Below are 17768 nucleotides of genomic sequence, written 5' to 3' on the forward strand. Positions count from 1 at the left end.
CTGGGGAGACTTCGCGGACTTGAGATGAATCTAGAAGAATGACTGCCAGAGAAACGCCAGGAGAGAAATTCTGCAGGCAGCGGGTCCTCCCACGCTGGCAAGAAGATGCCAGGCGGGGAACCCTTGGGCAGCCTGGCCCTGGGTCCTGCAGGTCAGGTGCAAGGGGGCGGGCGGGGAGGAGGACGGCACCAGATCAGCTGTGTTAGCGTATTTTCCTACTTTCCGTCAAGGGGCAAACACTGCCGGGGCCCCTGGTGGGTGGGGCTACCTCAGGGTCAGGGTCAGGGTCAGGTTCCGGTGAATTCAGAACATGCCCTGCGGCACAGTCAGCCTGCGGATCAACTCTATGTGCAGTTAAGTGCCAAAGAAGGCCATGAAAGCAGAAAGCAGGTACATTTTTAAAATGTAGCTTCCTAAAAACTCCCTGCCCTTTCTCCACTTCCTCCTGACGGCGACCACTTTTAACTTACAATGAAGCCAGGCCGCGTTCCCGGCTTGCTGACGTCAATGGGCTTTTCGCCTGAGTAAGGACCTCACCGCGGACCCGAGGGGACTGATTCTAATCTCCGGCACGTGGGCTGGCCGCATCCCTGCAAACCTGGCCGACCAGCCAGCACACCCGTAAGTGGGACAGCGCTGCCCTCCTAGGGCCGACGCGCACACACAAGCCCGGCCAAGAAGAAGATTTCCTGTAACGTTTCAGAAATCTGCTTGTCAAGACACGGACGGTTAAGATCCACTCATTCGTCGGGGGAGAGTGACAGCGTGCGGCCCGCTCCCGAGTGTGCCAAGCTGACAAGCGTCACAAAATTCAAAGGAACAGAAGTAGAACGAGACCAAGGCGGCCGTCCGTCACGCACCGGGGACCGGGAGCTGGCAGCCAGCCGTTCCCCCTGGAGACGGCTGGGGTTCCCAAGTCCTGTGAGGGAGCTCGGCCGGTCCGGGGACAGGTCCTGCGATGCTCCCTCTCGTGTCTCATCTGCACCACAATCAGGTGAGCATAAGGCCTCTGATCTCACTCCGAAGGATCTAACTGCCAGGACCGCGACTCGCCCTGGGAAAGGTCAACCGCTGAAAACAGGTCGGTGATCACCCACTGCCAGAATCTTTATTAAGTAAAAAAGAAATTTTTTTAATGTTTATTGTATTTTTGAGACAGAGAGAGAGAGAGAGAGAGAGAGCACACGAGCGGGGGAGGAGCAGAGAGAGAGGGAGACACTGAATCCGAAGCAGGCTCCAGGCTCCGAGCTGTGAGCACAGAGTCCGACGCGGGGCTGGAACCCACGAACCATGAGATCATGACCTGAGCGGAAGTAGGTGCTTAACCGACTGCATCACCCTGGCGCCCCTTATTTTTTTATTCCAAAGAAACGTCTGGAAGCCCACTGGTCTTCAACGTGCCCGCGCAGCCTGAAATGCTTCGGGCAGATCAGCTGCAGTCTTTTTCGAGTAAAATGCACCTGTTTCACAGACTCACAAAAAACAAACTCACTTTGGAGAAGGAAGGTTGTATTGTGTTGCAGAGGCCAGGTTCTTGGGTTGTTTGCGAGCTTGCAAATAATTATTTCTGGTTATTCAGACAGACAAAACCGTCACCACCCCCCGAGCGGAAGAGTGTAACTCTAACTGCCGTCACACTGCCTTACACCCGACGTGGGGTCCAGGACAACAGGGCCGTGTTCCTTCCTTTAGAGGGACCATCGTGGGGCTTCTGCAGCTGCAATATTGGGCTGATATCGTTGTTGCCTTAGCCTCACACAGGCGTAGTGAGGGACAAAATCATGCATGTCATGGCACCAGGTCTGAGAGCCAGTAGAAGGTCGTGTGGGTGAAGCCATAAGAACACAAAGGTGACACATGCCTAGGTGGCCCTTGGCCGCTTACTTGCTGTTCATTCACTGTTTCCCCTTCGTGAGTTCCAACGAAAGACAATGCATAGTGGAGATCGTACATCAGCTCAAAGCTTTCAAAAGCGAGTTCAAGAGTTGTTGCAGACAAGACGCTAAATCCTCACGCATGCTGATCTGATCTCTTCGGGAAACACAGATATGAAACATTACCCGCTCGAACGCTCAGAAACTGTCCGGTTCCCTCTGACTCCAAAGATCGCACTGGACCTCGCTCTTTGCTGTGTAAATCCTGGGCTTGGGCCGAAAGCGACAAAACGGGGTCTCCCGTCTCCCTTTCCCCGTCCCGCCTCTTCTGTACCTCCCGACCGTCACTCCTTCCCGCCGCTGCCTCTCACTCCCTCTGGTGCCCCCTCCCCGACCCTCGCTGATGGCCGTGGGATGGCACGGGGGCCGAGAAGCCCACTGGGGCCCATCCAGCCGTCTCTCCTTGCGTTCAAATCCCGCGGGGTTCTCGAAGATGGACTGCTGCTGGCTGGACCCACCGCCGTGAGGATGTGATTTCCCAAGCCGCAAAGTCAGATCGTCCAGAATGGACGCAACCACCTGCTGCAGGAGTAGCCAAGTCACGGAAAACGCAGCTTCTGGCATTTTCTCTCACATAAACCCAAACATATTCGCACACGTGCACCAGGGAGGGAGTAAACGCAGCATCGGCAGCGTCACACAGCACCCTATGTTGTCCCTAACAGAGAAATTCCGTATATGTTTGGGAACGGGTTCAAGTCTGCGGGCTCCGGGCCAGCAAACGCCGTGGGTGTTGTTGGCTGCGGTCCTGGGACGCCCACTGCCAAACGTGCAGACTCGCGCCACGGCAACGGCTTTGGAGGGACCTGCTTTGCCCCCCCCCCCCCGCCAAAGAAAGGGGGAGCAGCGTGGTGACCAGGAAAGAAAGGGGGGGGGCCGGGGCACCCGCTTCAATTGTAAACCACCAACGTCAGGTCCAAACAGGGAGCGTGTGGCGAGGATACCTTCAAGGAAAGCTGGTGGCAAACACAGTAGGATGGGCACGTCCCTGCCACCGCGGCTTTCTTTGAACGAGGTCCCTTCCAAGAAGAGTTCACACAGAGTTTACACGAAGTACCCTATTTGTCACAACTAAAACCCCCGAGAGGCATTTGTGTCCCGACCGTCACACCTGCAAATCCGCCAACGTGCCGACCGTTGAAGAGGGGACATCCATCAATGTGCTGTGATCCACAGCAAAAACCCTGCTGATTAGGTTTTGTGAGTGGGTGTCACAGAACAGGAAATGCCCTTCGTTTTCTGTCTCTCTGAAAAGAGCCAGAGATCAAATACACACACAAAGAGATGCAACACCAAGCCGATGAACGAAAACATCTTTCCCGCTCTGGGCTTGATCATCCCACGCTTTAGGTCAAGGAAGACAAAGCGACACCCTGAAGAGAAATACGACAAATGAGCCCCATCGCTGGAGGTCAATAGCCACCTACACGACTGCGGTGAGCATCCACGGTTCCCTCGGTCTCCGGGTCAACCCGATTCTGTCTCTGCCCTTGAAATCCTCTCCTTTTATTTTTCTTTTTAATATTTTAAATGTTTATTTGTTTTGAGAGACAGAGCACGAGCAGGGGAAGGGGAGAGGGAGACGGACACACAGAATCAGAAGCAGACTCCGGGCTCCGAGCTGTCAGCACAGAGCCCGACGCGGGGCTCGAACTCACAAACCGCGAGCCCAATGGAGGGCTCGAACTCATGAACCGCGAGATCATGACCTGAACTGAAGTTGGATGCTTAATGGCTGAACCATCCAGGTGCCCCTAAATCCTCTCCTTTTAAAGGGCATCCCCTTTTCACTGCAGACCCCACTGCCCTCGGTGCCAGGTCTCAAAAGGCAAACCTCCGTCTCAAGGTGGTTCTCTCCCCTGCAACCCCAGCGTCCAGCACTACCCGTTTCACAGCACGGTTCTCTCACCACATGAGGGTGCCTGAGCCACCGGCCACCCACCAGGTCCCAGGCGCCCACCCCTGGCCCCCAAGACGGTGCCATTGGGACAGGATTCGGGGAGTCTCTTGAAGGTCTCGGAGACAAACCCTTTTACACGAGGGATGTTGTTTTAGGCTTCGTTAAGTTTCCCCATAGCACCTTAGCATGACCCAAATGCAGCCCAGGTCCTCAGAAAAGACTCCTTGGGGTGGTAAGACATTTCCGTGAATTTGGGGGACTGTTCAAACAATGGGATGGAACATAATTGTGCTATGCCAAATATAACAGTCACTGGGCCTTTAGCTACAGAAGTAGTCATATACAGCTTCTGGTTGTAATTCTTCCGAAGTATAGAGGTTACTACCATTTAGGAAACAGATAATTTTGATGAAAGGCAAGATATGGAGTCTATTTTTTAAAAAGGATTCCATAACTTCAAAAACGTGGCCAATGCCTGTGCACCATTAATATAATAACTAAAGCAATCATTTGCTAAAGGAAGACGGCTTCATTTAAACATTGCAAATTTTACTTCCTTGGGTTCAGATTGAGATTGCTTAGGATAACACAGGTGTGACAAGAGAGGAGGGAGAGAGGACAGAGCCTCGCCTTTCCAAGAACTTGGAAGTAAAAGGAAATGTTTGTCCCCCGAGGGGGCGGCCAGCCTCCTGAACTCTAATAACAGAACTCTAATAACATCAGTGATGGAAACACATCCCAGGAAAATTCGGAGGCAGGGCCGACAAGGTGCCGTGGTTTCAGAAAAGCACATTTTAGGGATGTGTGTGGCTCTGCAGCGAGGGGAAAAGATGAAGTCTGAGAAGCAAAAGCATTTCTATCACCAGAAACACATCCTCAACCGGGCAGCAAGGGTATCTCAAGGAGGTGAGCTGTGGTCTGGACGAAACACCCTTCAAGACGGTTCTTCCCCTTTGCCTTAATTGTGTGTTCCCTAAGCAAACGTTTGATGACTGTGTTGGCATCTCAGATGTCTCGATAGCAGGAAAGAGTTTTCCATGGATCCTGGGCAGGAGCATTACTAGACGGAACTTCTTGCCATTATAAGTCAATAGATTAGCATTCTAATAAGTACTTAAGGTAGAAGCCTGATGTTACGCAGAATGAATGATCTACAACTAAATGTAGGGACTGGACCAGAGTCAAAGTCACCGTCCCTTCCCGTTTCTATCCTGCCCCGATCCCTAATGATTCACTTTGGCCTTAGTGTTAACATTCCTCCTCGTTATTATGTCCAAGTATAATTAAATCAATACATCTTGCTAGGAGATTCCTGGCAGCCGAGAGGAAAAGGGAAACCTTGGAGGCTAATTAGTTCTCATTACCTAACGAAAGGATCCTTTAGGAACAAGTATTAGGAGACATTAAACTCCTATCTTCATTTACCATCTAGACTTTAAGGAGAAAAAGACTTGTGAATAACAGTTTTACACGGTTTCGTTCAAGGAAACGCGGATTTTTCAAAAGTGTTTTTATAGAATGAAACATTCGTCTTACACTTAACCCCAAGGCTATCCCTATCAGAGCAAGTGATTTAGAATTTAGTTAAGTCTTTCAGGGCACCTGGATGGCTCTGGCAGGTAACCATCTGACTCTCGATTTCGGCTCAGGTCATGATGTCAAGTTCGTGGGATCAAGCCCGTGTCAGGCTCTGGGCTGACGGTGCGGTGCCTGCTTGGGATTCTCTCTCTCTCTCTCTCTCTCTCTCTCTCTCTGCCCCTCCCCTGCTTGCATGCTCTGTCTCAAAATAAACCAATAAACTTACTTTAAAAAATACCCTTTCCTTCCGGAACCAGAGCAGTGCCACCCCACAGAAGGTGACAGTGCAAATCATCCGCTTCTCTGCTCTCCCACAACTAGCCACTCGCCGCACGCGACTACTGAGCCCCTGAGATGTGGCGGTGCGAGTGAGACAGAACACGTTTTAATTTCACTGAATTTTCATGAACTTGAGTAACAACACTCACACGGGGCAAATGGCTACCCAGCAATGTCAGGGTAAGAACTAATTTGACACCAGAACTGAATTTTGTGGGTGTGCGTGCTGCTCACACCGGTAGCTTCCCAGGGTCGTTCTCCCTTTAAGGCACCTGCCCCGGGAGGGATGAGCAGCCTTTGCCTCTGATCAAGGCTGAACGGAAACATGCCGATTTTGGTCCTGATCCTCCCACAGGGAGGAGAAAATCTCCCCCTGGCTGCAAGACGTCAGCGTTTGCTGCTGGTGAGGTTCGGCCTGTCTGCCCCCGCCCCATATTAAAACACAAACACCAAACCACTGGACCTCCCCCTCCCCTGTCGGCTATCACCCACTTCTTGGTTCTTTATTTTACTTTTTAATGTTTATTTATTTATTTTAAGAGAGAGAGAGAGAGAGAGAGAGAGAGAGAGAGAAAAATCCCAAGCGTTCTCCATACTGTCAGCACAGAGCCCATCTCGGGGCTTGAACCCAGGAACCGTGAGATCATGACCTGAGCCTAAATCAAAAGGATCCTGAGCCCCCAGGTGACCCCTTTGTTCTTTAAAATGAAGCTCCTGGACGTTTCCTGCCTCCCCTCCTCCTCCCCTTCTGCCCTGGGGCCTCTCAGGCTCTCCCTGCACTGAAGGTCTTGTCAAGGTCACCGGTCTATGTGGGATCCACACCCCCAAGTCCTGCTACCAGTTCTCCCGTGCATTTGCCAGTCGTTTGCTTTCGCCTCGAAATGCTTCCGCCTCTCGGTTTGGGGGCCACCTTACCCCCCGTCTCCCTCCTGCTCTTGGCCCATTTCTCAGGGGTTCACTGGCAGTGCTCCCTAACCTCACCTTCCACTGTCCGCTCGGCAGCTTGGGGACGTCGGAAAGGCTCCTCCCTCCCAGCACGTCCAAAACAGAGCCCCGTTTCTCCCCTGCCCTGTATCTGCCCTGCCCCGCCCATCAGGACGAAGGGACCCAGGGCAGAAAACCAAAGCAAAAGACAACAGTTCACCAGGAATATTCCTTCTCTCTCTCTCCTCGTACCTCCCTCCGATCCACCAGCTAGGCTCGTCAAGTCAAGGGTATCTTCAAAATCCCTGTTCTCACCCGGTCACCCTGCCCAAGCCAAGGCCGTGCCATTTCTCTGTCTTCCATTTCTGCTTTCCCGCCTGCTGTCCTGAGCACCCTTCAGGTAAGACCAAGCCATCTTCCAAATTTCAAACCGAACCACGTCGCTCTTTTGCTTCAAACTTTCTCATGCTTTCCCAACACGTGGAGACCACAACCTGTGGCCTCCAGGGACGCTCCGATCTCGCTCTTTTCTGAACCTATGCCCTCCCCTCCCCCGTGCTGCCCTACCCGCCGTGCTGCCCTGCCCGCCGTGCTGCCCTGCCCTGAACTCACCAACTCACACCTGCCTCCACACTCACCAGCCGGCCCAGAACGCTCTTCCTCCAGGTCCTCGTGGGAGAGCAGAGGTCATCACAACTGTACCAGATCCAGCTGGGCCTCGAGTCCCACACTCTTTCCCCACCCTGCTTCACTCTCTTCACTCCCGGAAACTACAACATTTGCTGACTCACCTTCTGTCCTCCAACTAGAATGTGAGCCCGTGGACACAGGGCCCACATCGGGTCCTAACTGGATTCCCAGGACCAAGGATCAAACTTGCACCCGGAGGGGGCTACAGAATATTTCCAGAAGAATGAATGGACATTGCCCCTGGAGCCACGCTCAGGGCTAAATGGAGTTCTCTGCTGGCCCTATGCAAAGCCCTTCTGGTTTTTATAAATATACAAAAAAAGACAGCCAAGAACTTATAAGCGTGCCCTCTTATAAACATGCCGAAACATACAAACGGATCGCTTTTCAGAATGGTCACCGCCTTCTCTACATCAGAGCCGGAGAAAGGCACATTTGTTTTGTATTGTAGGAGCTTTGCCTCCGAGGTTCTAATAGTCGTGTTTCATGAAAAATTTCCGGTCAATTAAGGACTCTGTTGTTGGGTATTTGGTTTCACCATAAAAGCCATCAGAAGAAAGTAACGTAAATGGTTTTTGTGCTGAAAATACCCTTGTTTGATAGTGATTGAGGACGTCACTCTTTGCTGCAATATTAAAGGACTAGTTCGGCAGTGGGATTAATCAAGAAGGTGCCTGACTTAACTTCAAAATATAAGAGAGATAAAAAGCAAAGTGTAGCGGTCAAGGAAATCCTCAAAAACGCAAGAACAGTTGTAAAAGAGGAAAAAGCCAGCCAGGTGTTTTGGAAATCTCTTGTAAGCCTGCTTGTCCTGAACATCGAGAAGTCCCATATCTTTCCCAATCATGGACAGCTTTCTCGGGTTCTCCACCCGTGAGACCCCCACTCAGGGTCTCTCCTCAGAGAGAACACCAAGGTGAAGGGCAAGAAGGGTCCCAGGGGGCTCTCTGTACCTGTTGCCTTGCAGGGCTCCAAGCTGCCTTCCGCTGGGTCATCGCCCATCTGCGCCCAGGCGTCCACACTGCTCCTCAGAGTCGGCAAAGTCGGTCCTTTGCTCCCACTCCTCAGTGTGAAGGGAAGACAGCTGGCTGGAAGGGACAATGGGACACGATATTAATGTCGACTGCCCCCGACACGGACCGTTTTCATCAGGAGCGGGGCTCCTCCTGGAAGTCTCCAGTCGCAGACCGTCCGTCTGGGAGATGGGCGTGGTGTGGCCAGGCCTTAAGTGAGTGCCGTCCTGGCTAACAGGGTCTGAGAAACACTTTCCTGGATCCGTACCCCCAGGGGACCGGCCTCACGGTAAAACCAGGAAGGAGCAACTCAGGAGTGCCCTTGGCAGCAGATTCTGGGACACCGCACCTCCCTGGCGGACCTGGAGCCCGGGCCACCCAGGATGCGAGTTCACGCAAGCAATGCTCGTCTCCGCGGCATCTTCCGAGTCCTTTGCCGTAAAGCAAGAGCGCACTTGCTCCCATAGGGAGAAACCACGGCGTGCTGAAGTTGTATAGCAGCGACCAGGAGACAGCATCTTCGGAGATTTTATGGGTTTAATTCAGAAATGTGTGACGGGGAGAGGGGGCGCTTAGCCAGCCCTTTTTCACGAAGGTCATAGAAGCTTGCTCTCATTAAGGAGGACGATGAGGCTGGGGACCACTGAACACTGAGGGCAGAAGAGCCGGGGGGAGGAGCACCGGGGCACAGGCAAGGAGTCAGGAGAGGACAGAGGGGAGACAGAGGCGAGGCTTGGAGACGAGATCATCGAAGCAAACACCACCAGAACTTTGGCAAACACTGGAGCTTCTAAATGTTCCATCCCATCATCCCGGGGCCCCCAACAGCAGTGCTGAGAGAGGCACGGGCAGGACCCTCCCCAACATGTGTATTTGTGGAGCTGTAGCTGTGAGCTCGTGTCTGTGAGCCTCTGTCACTGTCCTTACCTTTCACGCACAACTAGCAGGAGCCAGACGAGGACACAGAGGTCGGAAGTGAACAATCATAGGACAGTCAACGGTAAGTCACTGCTAAGTCCCACGTACAGATGTCAGAATGCTTTACTGGCGGGACGAAGACTTTGGAGACGTAATAAACATTTTGCATCGCGACGTCCCATAAGACCATGAAATCTTTCCCGACAGCTTTACGATAGTATAACTAACACAGAACCAGAACCACAGCACATGGACAGCTTCTGGCCGGTGTAGACACCTCTGAAACCATCATCAGCACGACATTTAGTCATGACGCTTGCGTGGAAATGAAAACACGAAACGGAGCGAAGACCGCAGTCGGATGCCCTGTGTCTCAGTCTCAGTTTCCGCCCTCCCCACCCAGCATGGGACCACCCCGCCTCCCGCGCCTGCCTCACGGAGTCAAGGAGGATCCAAGTGGTCGGACAGGGCTGTTTCGTACTCAGACCACCCCGTCTGCCCGGAGCCTGTGGGATGGAAACCCAGTAACCAGGAGGCCCGGGCTGCTGGGGGGTGGGGGGAGCCCTGGGGGCGTGGGCAGGCCCAGGCTGGCCTCTCCTGAGCCCCCCCCCCCCCCCCCCCGTCCTGCGTGTCAGATCTCCCGTGCGTCCTTCGGACTGCCGTATGCTCTGACAGTATCTGGGTCTAGACCACCAGGGCCAGACTTTCTTCCTAAAATAAGAATAGATTGTGGTCAAATTCAACCGTGACAAGTGCAGATAAGATAAATTAAAGGTCGGTGGGAGGTGTCACTCACCATGAAATCCCAGGCAGGTGGGGGCGGTGGGGGGGGGGGAGGGATACAGCCCTACTTTCACCCACACAGCCAGAATGGTGTCCAGGTATCGGGTTTCAGGCATTTAGGGGCCTGTTATCAGACTAGGGGAAAGAGGAATCAAATGGCCAAGGGGATCTTTGCAGCCCTGGAGAGAAATCCATGAATTGGCCTGACAATGAAGTGGGAGTCTGCTGTGAGACTGGAGGCCACCCAGCATGTAAGGTTGGGGGCAGTTACTGTTCGACATAAAAGTGATGGGTGTATGAACCGATCTCACCGCAGGGGCACACAAGGGGTGTGTGTGTGAGTGTGTGTGTGTGTATGTGTATGGGTGAGCACAAGAGGTGTCGCTCTGGGTTCAGGTTGACTCCCCCAGGCAGCAACTTGTTGAGAAGAAGGTCCCGGGAGGGGACCTCCAGAATGCTGCATGGCTGTGAGGGACAGACAGACCCCGGACGGGAGCCCCCGAGCAGGACGGCCGCAGGAGAGCGCTGGGCTCCTGGTGGACGGGGCTGGCAGCCAGGACAGGATGCTGAGCCAGAACTGGGGCCAGGCGGCCCCTTGGTGAGCCCTCGGTGGGTGCTGGGGGCCGCTGACCCTCACGTGGGGTTCATGTACTGTGCCCTGTTCACACCCCAAACTGGTGAGGTTTAGGAACATACAAATTATGAAAGTTTTTGAGACAAGCGACCCGATTTTTATCAGGATGAAAATCACGATGTAAAATTTTTTAAATAAGATCAAAAACATTCACCCTGGAGCCATACCCTGCCCACGCTCTCAACATCAGACAACGGGAGCGCCAGGAGCGTCCGAGGAGCATCGCCTAAATTTGAGCCAATGTTGCATCGAGACATTTTCTCCCCCCAAATCAACCACGCAGCGGATTCCAGGAATGTTGTGTTTCGGGGCCACCGAAAAGGGCAAGTTTCCCTGAAGGAGAAGGAGCCTGCAGGAAAGGAACAGATTCCGTGAGTACGGAAGGGAGAAGCAGGGAAGCGAGGGGAGGTGGAGAGGACGCACACACACAGGTGCACACGCACGCAGACACGCTCACACACATAGCACACGCCGAGCCTCTTTCAGCGTGGGAGAGGTTAGGTGGCCTAGAAGGCCAGCCAGATGCATGAAGGCAGTATAAACCTGCCTGACAGGACGTGGGGATGAGGAAATCCTCTAAGGCGCTGGGGAGCCTCCTTCCTCCAGGCTGCTGGCTGCCGGGCACGGTGTTGGATGTTCGGGAAGGTTTGGAACTCAGTCCTCACTTCCCAGGCACCTAAGGGCTTCTCCCGTGGCTCCGCAGTTACTGCTGCAAATTGCTCTCCCCCGGGGCCTTATTCTATTCCACCAGAGCAGGTAGAGTTCCCTTTCTTCTGTGCAAAGCAACTGGGATTGACTGTGACATTAAATGCAGGCTCATTTACCGCGGACGTCCTCCCCCTTAGAGCCTGGGCCGCACGGCAGCCGACACACGCCGAGAACAAACAATGAGAACGGAAGTCTCACAGAAAGACCACGGAGTCATTCTCTCATCCAGACTCAGGAAGCCCAGGTGAAGGTCCTGCCTGTCCCCGCCCGGACCGACACCAGAGTCCAGTCGGGGAGTCCCTCTGACCTTTGAGGCCTGGGTTGTAAGTTTGCACAGCTGTGAAATTCACAGGTTACTTGCAACTGATTCGGTATGTGAAATTCACAGCATGATGCCTTTATACAGCGGGCTCCTTCCTTCTCTTTTACTGTTTGAATCTGCTCTTGTGTGTTGCAGGGCAAGGCGGGGAGGGGGCTTCCGGGTGAGGCTCGGCCCCCTGGACACCCAGGGACGCGGGTGCTGAGGTTGGGGGGGGAAGCACCCGACCTTGTGGGAGGAAGGTGGGAGCGGGGCCAGCGTCTGTTACAGGCAGGTTTCAGAGGATCAGGCCTGAGAACAAGGCAGGAAAAACAAAGAGACGGGCAAAGACCAGAGAATTCTGTCCTGAAGAAAAGAGAGGGGAGGCACTCAAGATGCTTTTGAACGTCTGAGTGAAAAGAGCTATCTGTAGACCAAAGTCTTTTTTTTTTTTAAGTTTATTTATTTAAGAGAGAGACCATGAGAGCGTGAGTGGGGTGGGCAGAGAAAGAGAGGGAGAGAGAGAATCCCAAGCAGGCTCCACACTGTCAGCACAGAGCCCAACGCAGGGCTTGAACTCAGGAACTCTGAGATCATGACCTGAGCCGAAATCAAGAGTTGGACCCTTAACCGACTGAGCCACCCAGGCGCCCCCAAAGTCTTTTCAATGACTATTGCTCATTTAAAATTAAAAAAAAACCTGTGATAGATGTATATGACACGACATTTACCATTTCAACCATCTTAAAGGGCTTGGCTCTGTGGCATGAAGTGCATTCGCATGGTTGTTCGAACATCACCACCATCCATCTCCAACACACTGTGTCTTCTCACACCGAACCCCTGTGCCCATTAGCCCCTGACCCCCCATGTTCTCCGCCGGCCTGTGGAAACCACGATTCTGCTTTCTGTTTCTACAAGTCTGACGACTGTAGGAATTTCATATAAATGGAATCACGCAATACCCCATTGTCCTTTTATGACTGGCTTATTTCACTTTACAAAACGTCCAAGGTTCATCCATGTTATAGCATGTGTCAAAATCTCCTTCCTTTTTTTCTTGTAAGTTTATCTGTTTATTTTGAGAGAGAGAGAGACAGAGAGAGAGAGAGCATGTGCAAGTGGAGGAGGGACAGAGAGAGAGGGAAAGAGAATCCTAGCATGCTCCACACAGCGCGGAGCTCGATGTGGGGCTTGAACTCACTGCCTGCGAGATGATGACCTGGGCTGAAGTCGGATGCTTAACCAGCTGAGCCACCCAGGCACCCAAGTTTTGTTTGATTTTTAAAAAATGATATGGGGCGCCTGGGTGGCGCAGTCAGTTAAGCATCCGACTTCGGCTCAGGTCATGGTCTCACGGTTCATGAGTTCAAGCCCCGTGTCGGGCTCTGTGCTGATAGCTCGGAGCCCAGAGCCCCCTTCGGATTCTGTGTCTCCCTCTCTGTCTGTTCCTCCCCTGCTTGCGCTCTGTCTCTCTCAAAAATAAAAATTTAAAAAAAAAAATTTTTAATGGTAGTATATACAGTTTGGGGTGATGTTTTGACTTATCTGTAATTCTCAGAATTCCAGTGTGGTCACATTCAGGGTCACCACCAGCTTATACAATCCCCAATGTGTGTATGCAAAGGTGCCCCTTTGGCACAGAGCAGCCCCAGGCCAGCACAGGGCAGAATGGGGTGGATTTCAGCCCACGTACCACTTTACCAAGGGCAGCTTACCAGAGACAACTGGAAATCACACAGTAGCCCTGCTCTAAAAAGTATTTAAACAGTGTAAAGAAACAAAAAGGAATAAAAAATGGGACAAAAAAACCACCCCTATGCGAAATTCTCCTAAAATCAAGCCTCGTATCATGAATGTCCTGTGAGTTATTTCTCAACTTCCGGTTTGAATGTGAATATAATAATAAATAATACATAATGGCTGAAATCAACACCAATGTATCTAACACTCTGAGCAAGGCCCGTAGATAACACGGGAGTTGCCTGACCTGGGGAAACAGTCGTCCTCTTGAAGGAAGGCCTGGCGAGGCATTTTGGGTAGTTTTTAGCTCATTGAACCAATGATTTGACGTGATTGCCGAGAGGTAAGGCACCGCTATGGGTGAATGAAATGCAAATCCCTTCCCAAGAATCGGAAGACAGTCCGGACTACTATGCGCTCTGGCCGGGCCACTTCCGCAGGACTGTTCTCAGACCCCAGGTCTAAGGAGGTCCCTGACTGCGTTCACGCAGAATCTTGAAAACGGCAAAGAAATCACATGGGCCTTATGTACGGTTGCCCGTAAATAGTCTCAGAACTTAAGAACGTCATACAAAACAGTAATTTATCAGACTGTTTTCAAAGGAAAGTGTTTCAAAAATGTTGAGCGGAGACTGGTCGGCCGGATAGAAAGAAGGACTTTCTAATTCCAATGAGGCCATTCGGGGACCAATGCACAGCCTCACCCTAGGAGGATTGGAACGAGGCCCCTGTGGGGTGGGACAGGAGGGCAGGTTGGAGGGTCTCCTCGCTCTGACTGAGGCCAGCTCCCTGTGTGAAGCGTTTAGGACTTACTGCCTCTCATCACTTCCCTTGAACCTGTGGCCAGGAAAGTACACTTCAAAAATATTTGATTTGGGTGCTCGGTGCGGAATGATTTCATCCCCCATCCAGTCACTCCTCCTTTGCTTGAAAACACTGCATTGTTTTTTATTTGCTTCAAGGTAAATGACACTTGGGGTCTGAATGAAGACCCAGGAGACTTTCCTGAGAAGAATGGTAGGCTTAAACGGCCCAACTGCCGGGAGAGAGAGGGACTTTTGTCACTCTTATTTCCTGTCCGTGTTCTAAGAGCCTCTGACATAAGTGCTTCCAGATTCCATCACTGGTCCACAATGAATTAAAAAGCAATACGATCCAGATGCTTTTTCTGGTAAACAGCTCCTTTGTAGGAAGAGTAAACAGAACAGGATATTCACTGACCGCCCCTGTGACACTCACTGATGGCTGAGAGCGGCTCCCTGTGCCCCTGCACCCAGGAGGAAGCCTTTCCGGCTGTTCCAGACCCATCGGCACACATTGTCTCGGACAGCTCTGCTCTCTTCTTTTTAACGCGCTCATTGAGTATATTTTAAATGACGAGGTGAAGACAGCCTATAAAAAAGAGGCCAGTGTATAAATTAAGGGAATCTAAGTGCCTAAGAAAACTCCCAAAGCTACTGAAAATTTCCTCTGAGAATTCCTTGCTACAGTCTTGCCACATCGAGCCGTATATCGCTGATGCTGAAATTACACGTTTCAGGACGTTTCAACTATCTTCTAAACCTAGGGACTCCAAAGTCATTTCTTCCATGAGCACGAAACTACAACTTTGCATGCTTAAGCAAATGCATTTGTCCCCAATTTTTCAAGCGGCACAGAATGATTTACATGGTGACGTCAGCTAATTCCACCCGATGAATCTCATCGTGACACTATATACATTTCATGGAAATCTAGTCCCAAGGCACATCCGGTGTTGTCACAAAAAGCACGCAAGATGGGTTTTCTTTGCTATATTCACCATTACCTGTGGAAAGCAGAAGGTGGTTCCCTTTCACCTAATCCCGCTGCATTTCGCTTGTACCTCTGACACTACCATTAACGTTAACTCGCGTTCATTCCAGAATAATGCCAGGCGAGGTAAGAGCCTTGTGAAGTCTGGTATATGCAAAGTTCTACCGAGCGCCTTGAAAACCCAGAGCGAACAGCATGCTACAACTTTGCAGGTACTGAGGCACGGTCTACTGATCTTACAAATCCTGCCATAAAACTCGTTCCAGAATAAACAGGTTAATTTTGAAAGCTTAATTTGAACTACATCAAAAAAAATTTTTTAACGTGTATTTGCTTTTTTGGGGGAGACGGAGACAGAGAGTGAGCGGGGAAGGGGCACAGAATCTGAAGCAGGCTCCAGGCTCCGGGCTGTCAGCACAGAGCCCGACACGGGGCTTGAACTCACAGACCCTGAGATCATGACCTGAGCCGACGTTGGACGCTTAACCAGCTGAGCCGCCCAGGCGCATTTTTGTTTGAATTCAACGTAATTCCTCTTGATTCGATTCAACCCAAATGTGAACACACTGATGAGAGAACACACCCTCTGCTTTCGAGAAGAAAGCAAACGATTAGCCCTCACACCCCAGACCTCTGGTTACCCCCAGTCCAGTTGGGGCACGAGACCAACACACAGGTAACAGCTTCAAAGGCGGCGGTGTGAGCCACGGTCCCGCGGCGGCCAGCGGTGGCTCAGAGGAGGGGAGTGTCCCCCGCTGAGGCCAGGCCCTGGAACTCTGACCCGGGTCCAGTTACAATTCTGAGATCTACTCCCGCTGATCCCCGATTACTTCCTGTCTCTCCTGTGCCCACTTCTGCCCTTACGTGCTCTCTCTCCCCGTTTGCTCAGTGCACGACAGGGTGCTTGCCACCGGGCGCACAAAGATCTCTGAGTCCTTTACATTTAAAACATGACCCATCCTACAAAAATAGGCCGGATTCATTGTCGTTTTTCACTTCAAAGCCCACTCACTCACGCCCAGTTGGAGGGACTTGCCCCTTGCTCCGGATGGCAGGGGCAGCAAGCAGTACCCGGGGATCCCAGCTCCTGTCTGGCCGGCTCAGGAGCCCCTGTGGGGCGGCGTGAATTCTGAAACCCTCAAGGATCAAAGGAGAGCACATTTTGCTGCCGTTGCTAACAATCCTATACTTTAAATTCCATCCTTTAAAAACAGCGGTGAGACGAATAACCCTTAGCCTTTTCCAGAGCAGTCAGGTAGGACATGAATTTTAACTATCTCGTTTTGAGCTCTGTCGACAAAACAAAGGCTGTTTCTGATTAGCTGCCTCCAATTGGTTACTTAAACACTTTCAAGCCAATTTTTGAGGGTGTGGGAACGGCCAAGGAATCAAATAAAGGTTTGATTATTTCTTTCTTTTTCCCTTGGAGGTCAGTCTATGAATTTTATTCAAATAATAAAAGCTCTCTGTGAGATGCTGAAGAAAGAAAAAAAAAAAGAACTTTATTTCGCTGAGAAACGCACGCCATGAATTATGTAAGCCGTTCCAGAAGCAGGACCATTCACGTTCTCCAGCAAAGGCCACAGGCTTAAAGTGCAAGCCTGCAGCCCATCAAAACTAAAAGGAAAGCACAGCTGAGTGTCACTCGGCCACGAGCGTAAGGGACCTTCTTCTGTGTGCAGGCAGGGGCCTCACCCTGGGAAGACGGGAGCCTGGGCGGCTGCCATATACTCGCCACGCAAATCTGGGCACTTTATTTAAAATCGCAAAATGGCAACAGGACAGTAAATGTCACCTCGTCTACTTTCCCAGGGGCTCAGATTTTGCATCTATCAAGGGAGGTTATAAAATCGTTCCTATTCTCCCCGGGGCCGTTTTGGAGACAGAGCGTCACAGACGTGGGAGGCAGCGAGGAAATGAGGCGGGATGAGAGACACGCAAAATCCGCGGTCACTCCTGTTACCACCACCCCGGGGGACCCGTGGGTAGGCAGCTAGACTTGGAAAAAGACTGGCTAAGACCCAGGCTTGTGTTCTTGCCTTTGCTAACAGGAAATTGGAAGCGCTTCTTTTTGATATCGTTGTGAGAGCCACCAAGTCCCAGCCTTTGCATTTGCCCAGGGAAATTCCAAAGTTGCTTTAATCACCCCTCATCATTCCTCTAAGATGCGTGCACAAGGGTAATGAGTTTGCTCGAATTTCCCTGTACTACCAACGATCGGGGAGAAGGAGAAACGCAGGGGGGAGTCACAGGGAAGCAGGTGCAGCATTCGGAAGTCAGGAGACTACAGATCATCACGCGGACGACACAGGCGCCCAGGGCTGTCTTTCCCACCAAAGCAGACACAGGCTCCCTGTCCAGGGACGCGGAGGGCCGAGACGTCGGGGGCCGCTCATTAAAGAGGATTTCCTCCTGGTGCGTAATTTTCAGGATACATGAGGCTCGTACATCAGACGCAAGGACTTGGTTCGTGTCCCTGAAAGTACAGGGCTGTTTCTTGTTTCTTGTTCTTCTTAAACTGGTCGTTGCCTTTTTTTTTTACTACTTTATTTTGAGAGAGAGGAGAGAGAGA

General features: G+C 51.7%; 1 protein-coding gene across 1 annotated transcript in view; it reads right to left on the reverse strand.

The window, feature by feature from the left end:
* Window positions 1–17768, reverse strand: part of PDE10A (phosphodiesterase 10A) — a 619063-nt gene that overhangs the window by 348551 nt on the left and 252744 nt on the right. The window contains exon 2 of the mRNA XM_023254564.2: window positions 8259–8393. Coding sequence (XP_023110332.1) covers window positions 8259–8307 — 49 coding nt within the window. The 5' untranslated portion in view covers window positions 8308–8393. The remainder of the gene's footprint in view (window positions 1–8258; window positions 8394–17768) is intronic.

The sequence above is a fragment of the Felis catus genome, chromosome B2, assembly GCF_018350175.1.
Source record: "Felis catus isolate Fca126 chromosome B2, F.catus_Fca126_mat1.0, whole genome shotgun sequence".
In the NCBI taxonomy this organism is placed as follows: domain Eukaryota; kingdom Metazoa; phylum Chordata; class Mammalia; order Carnivora; family Felidae; genus Felis; species Felis catus.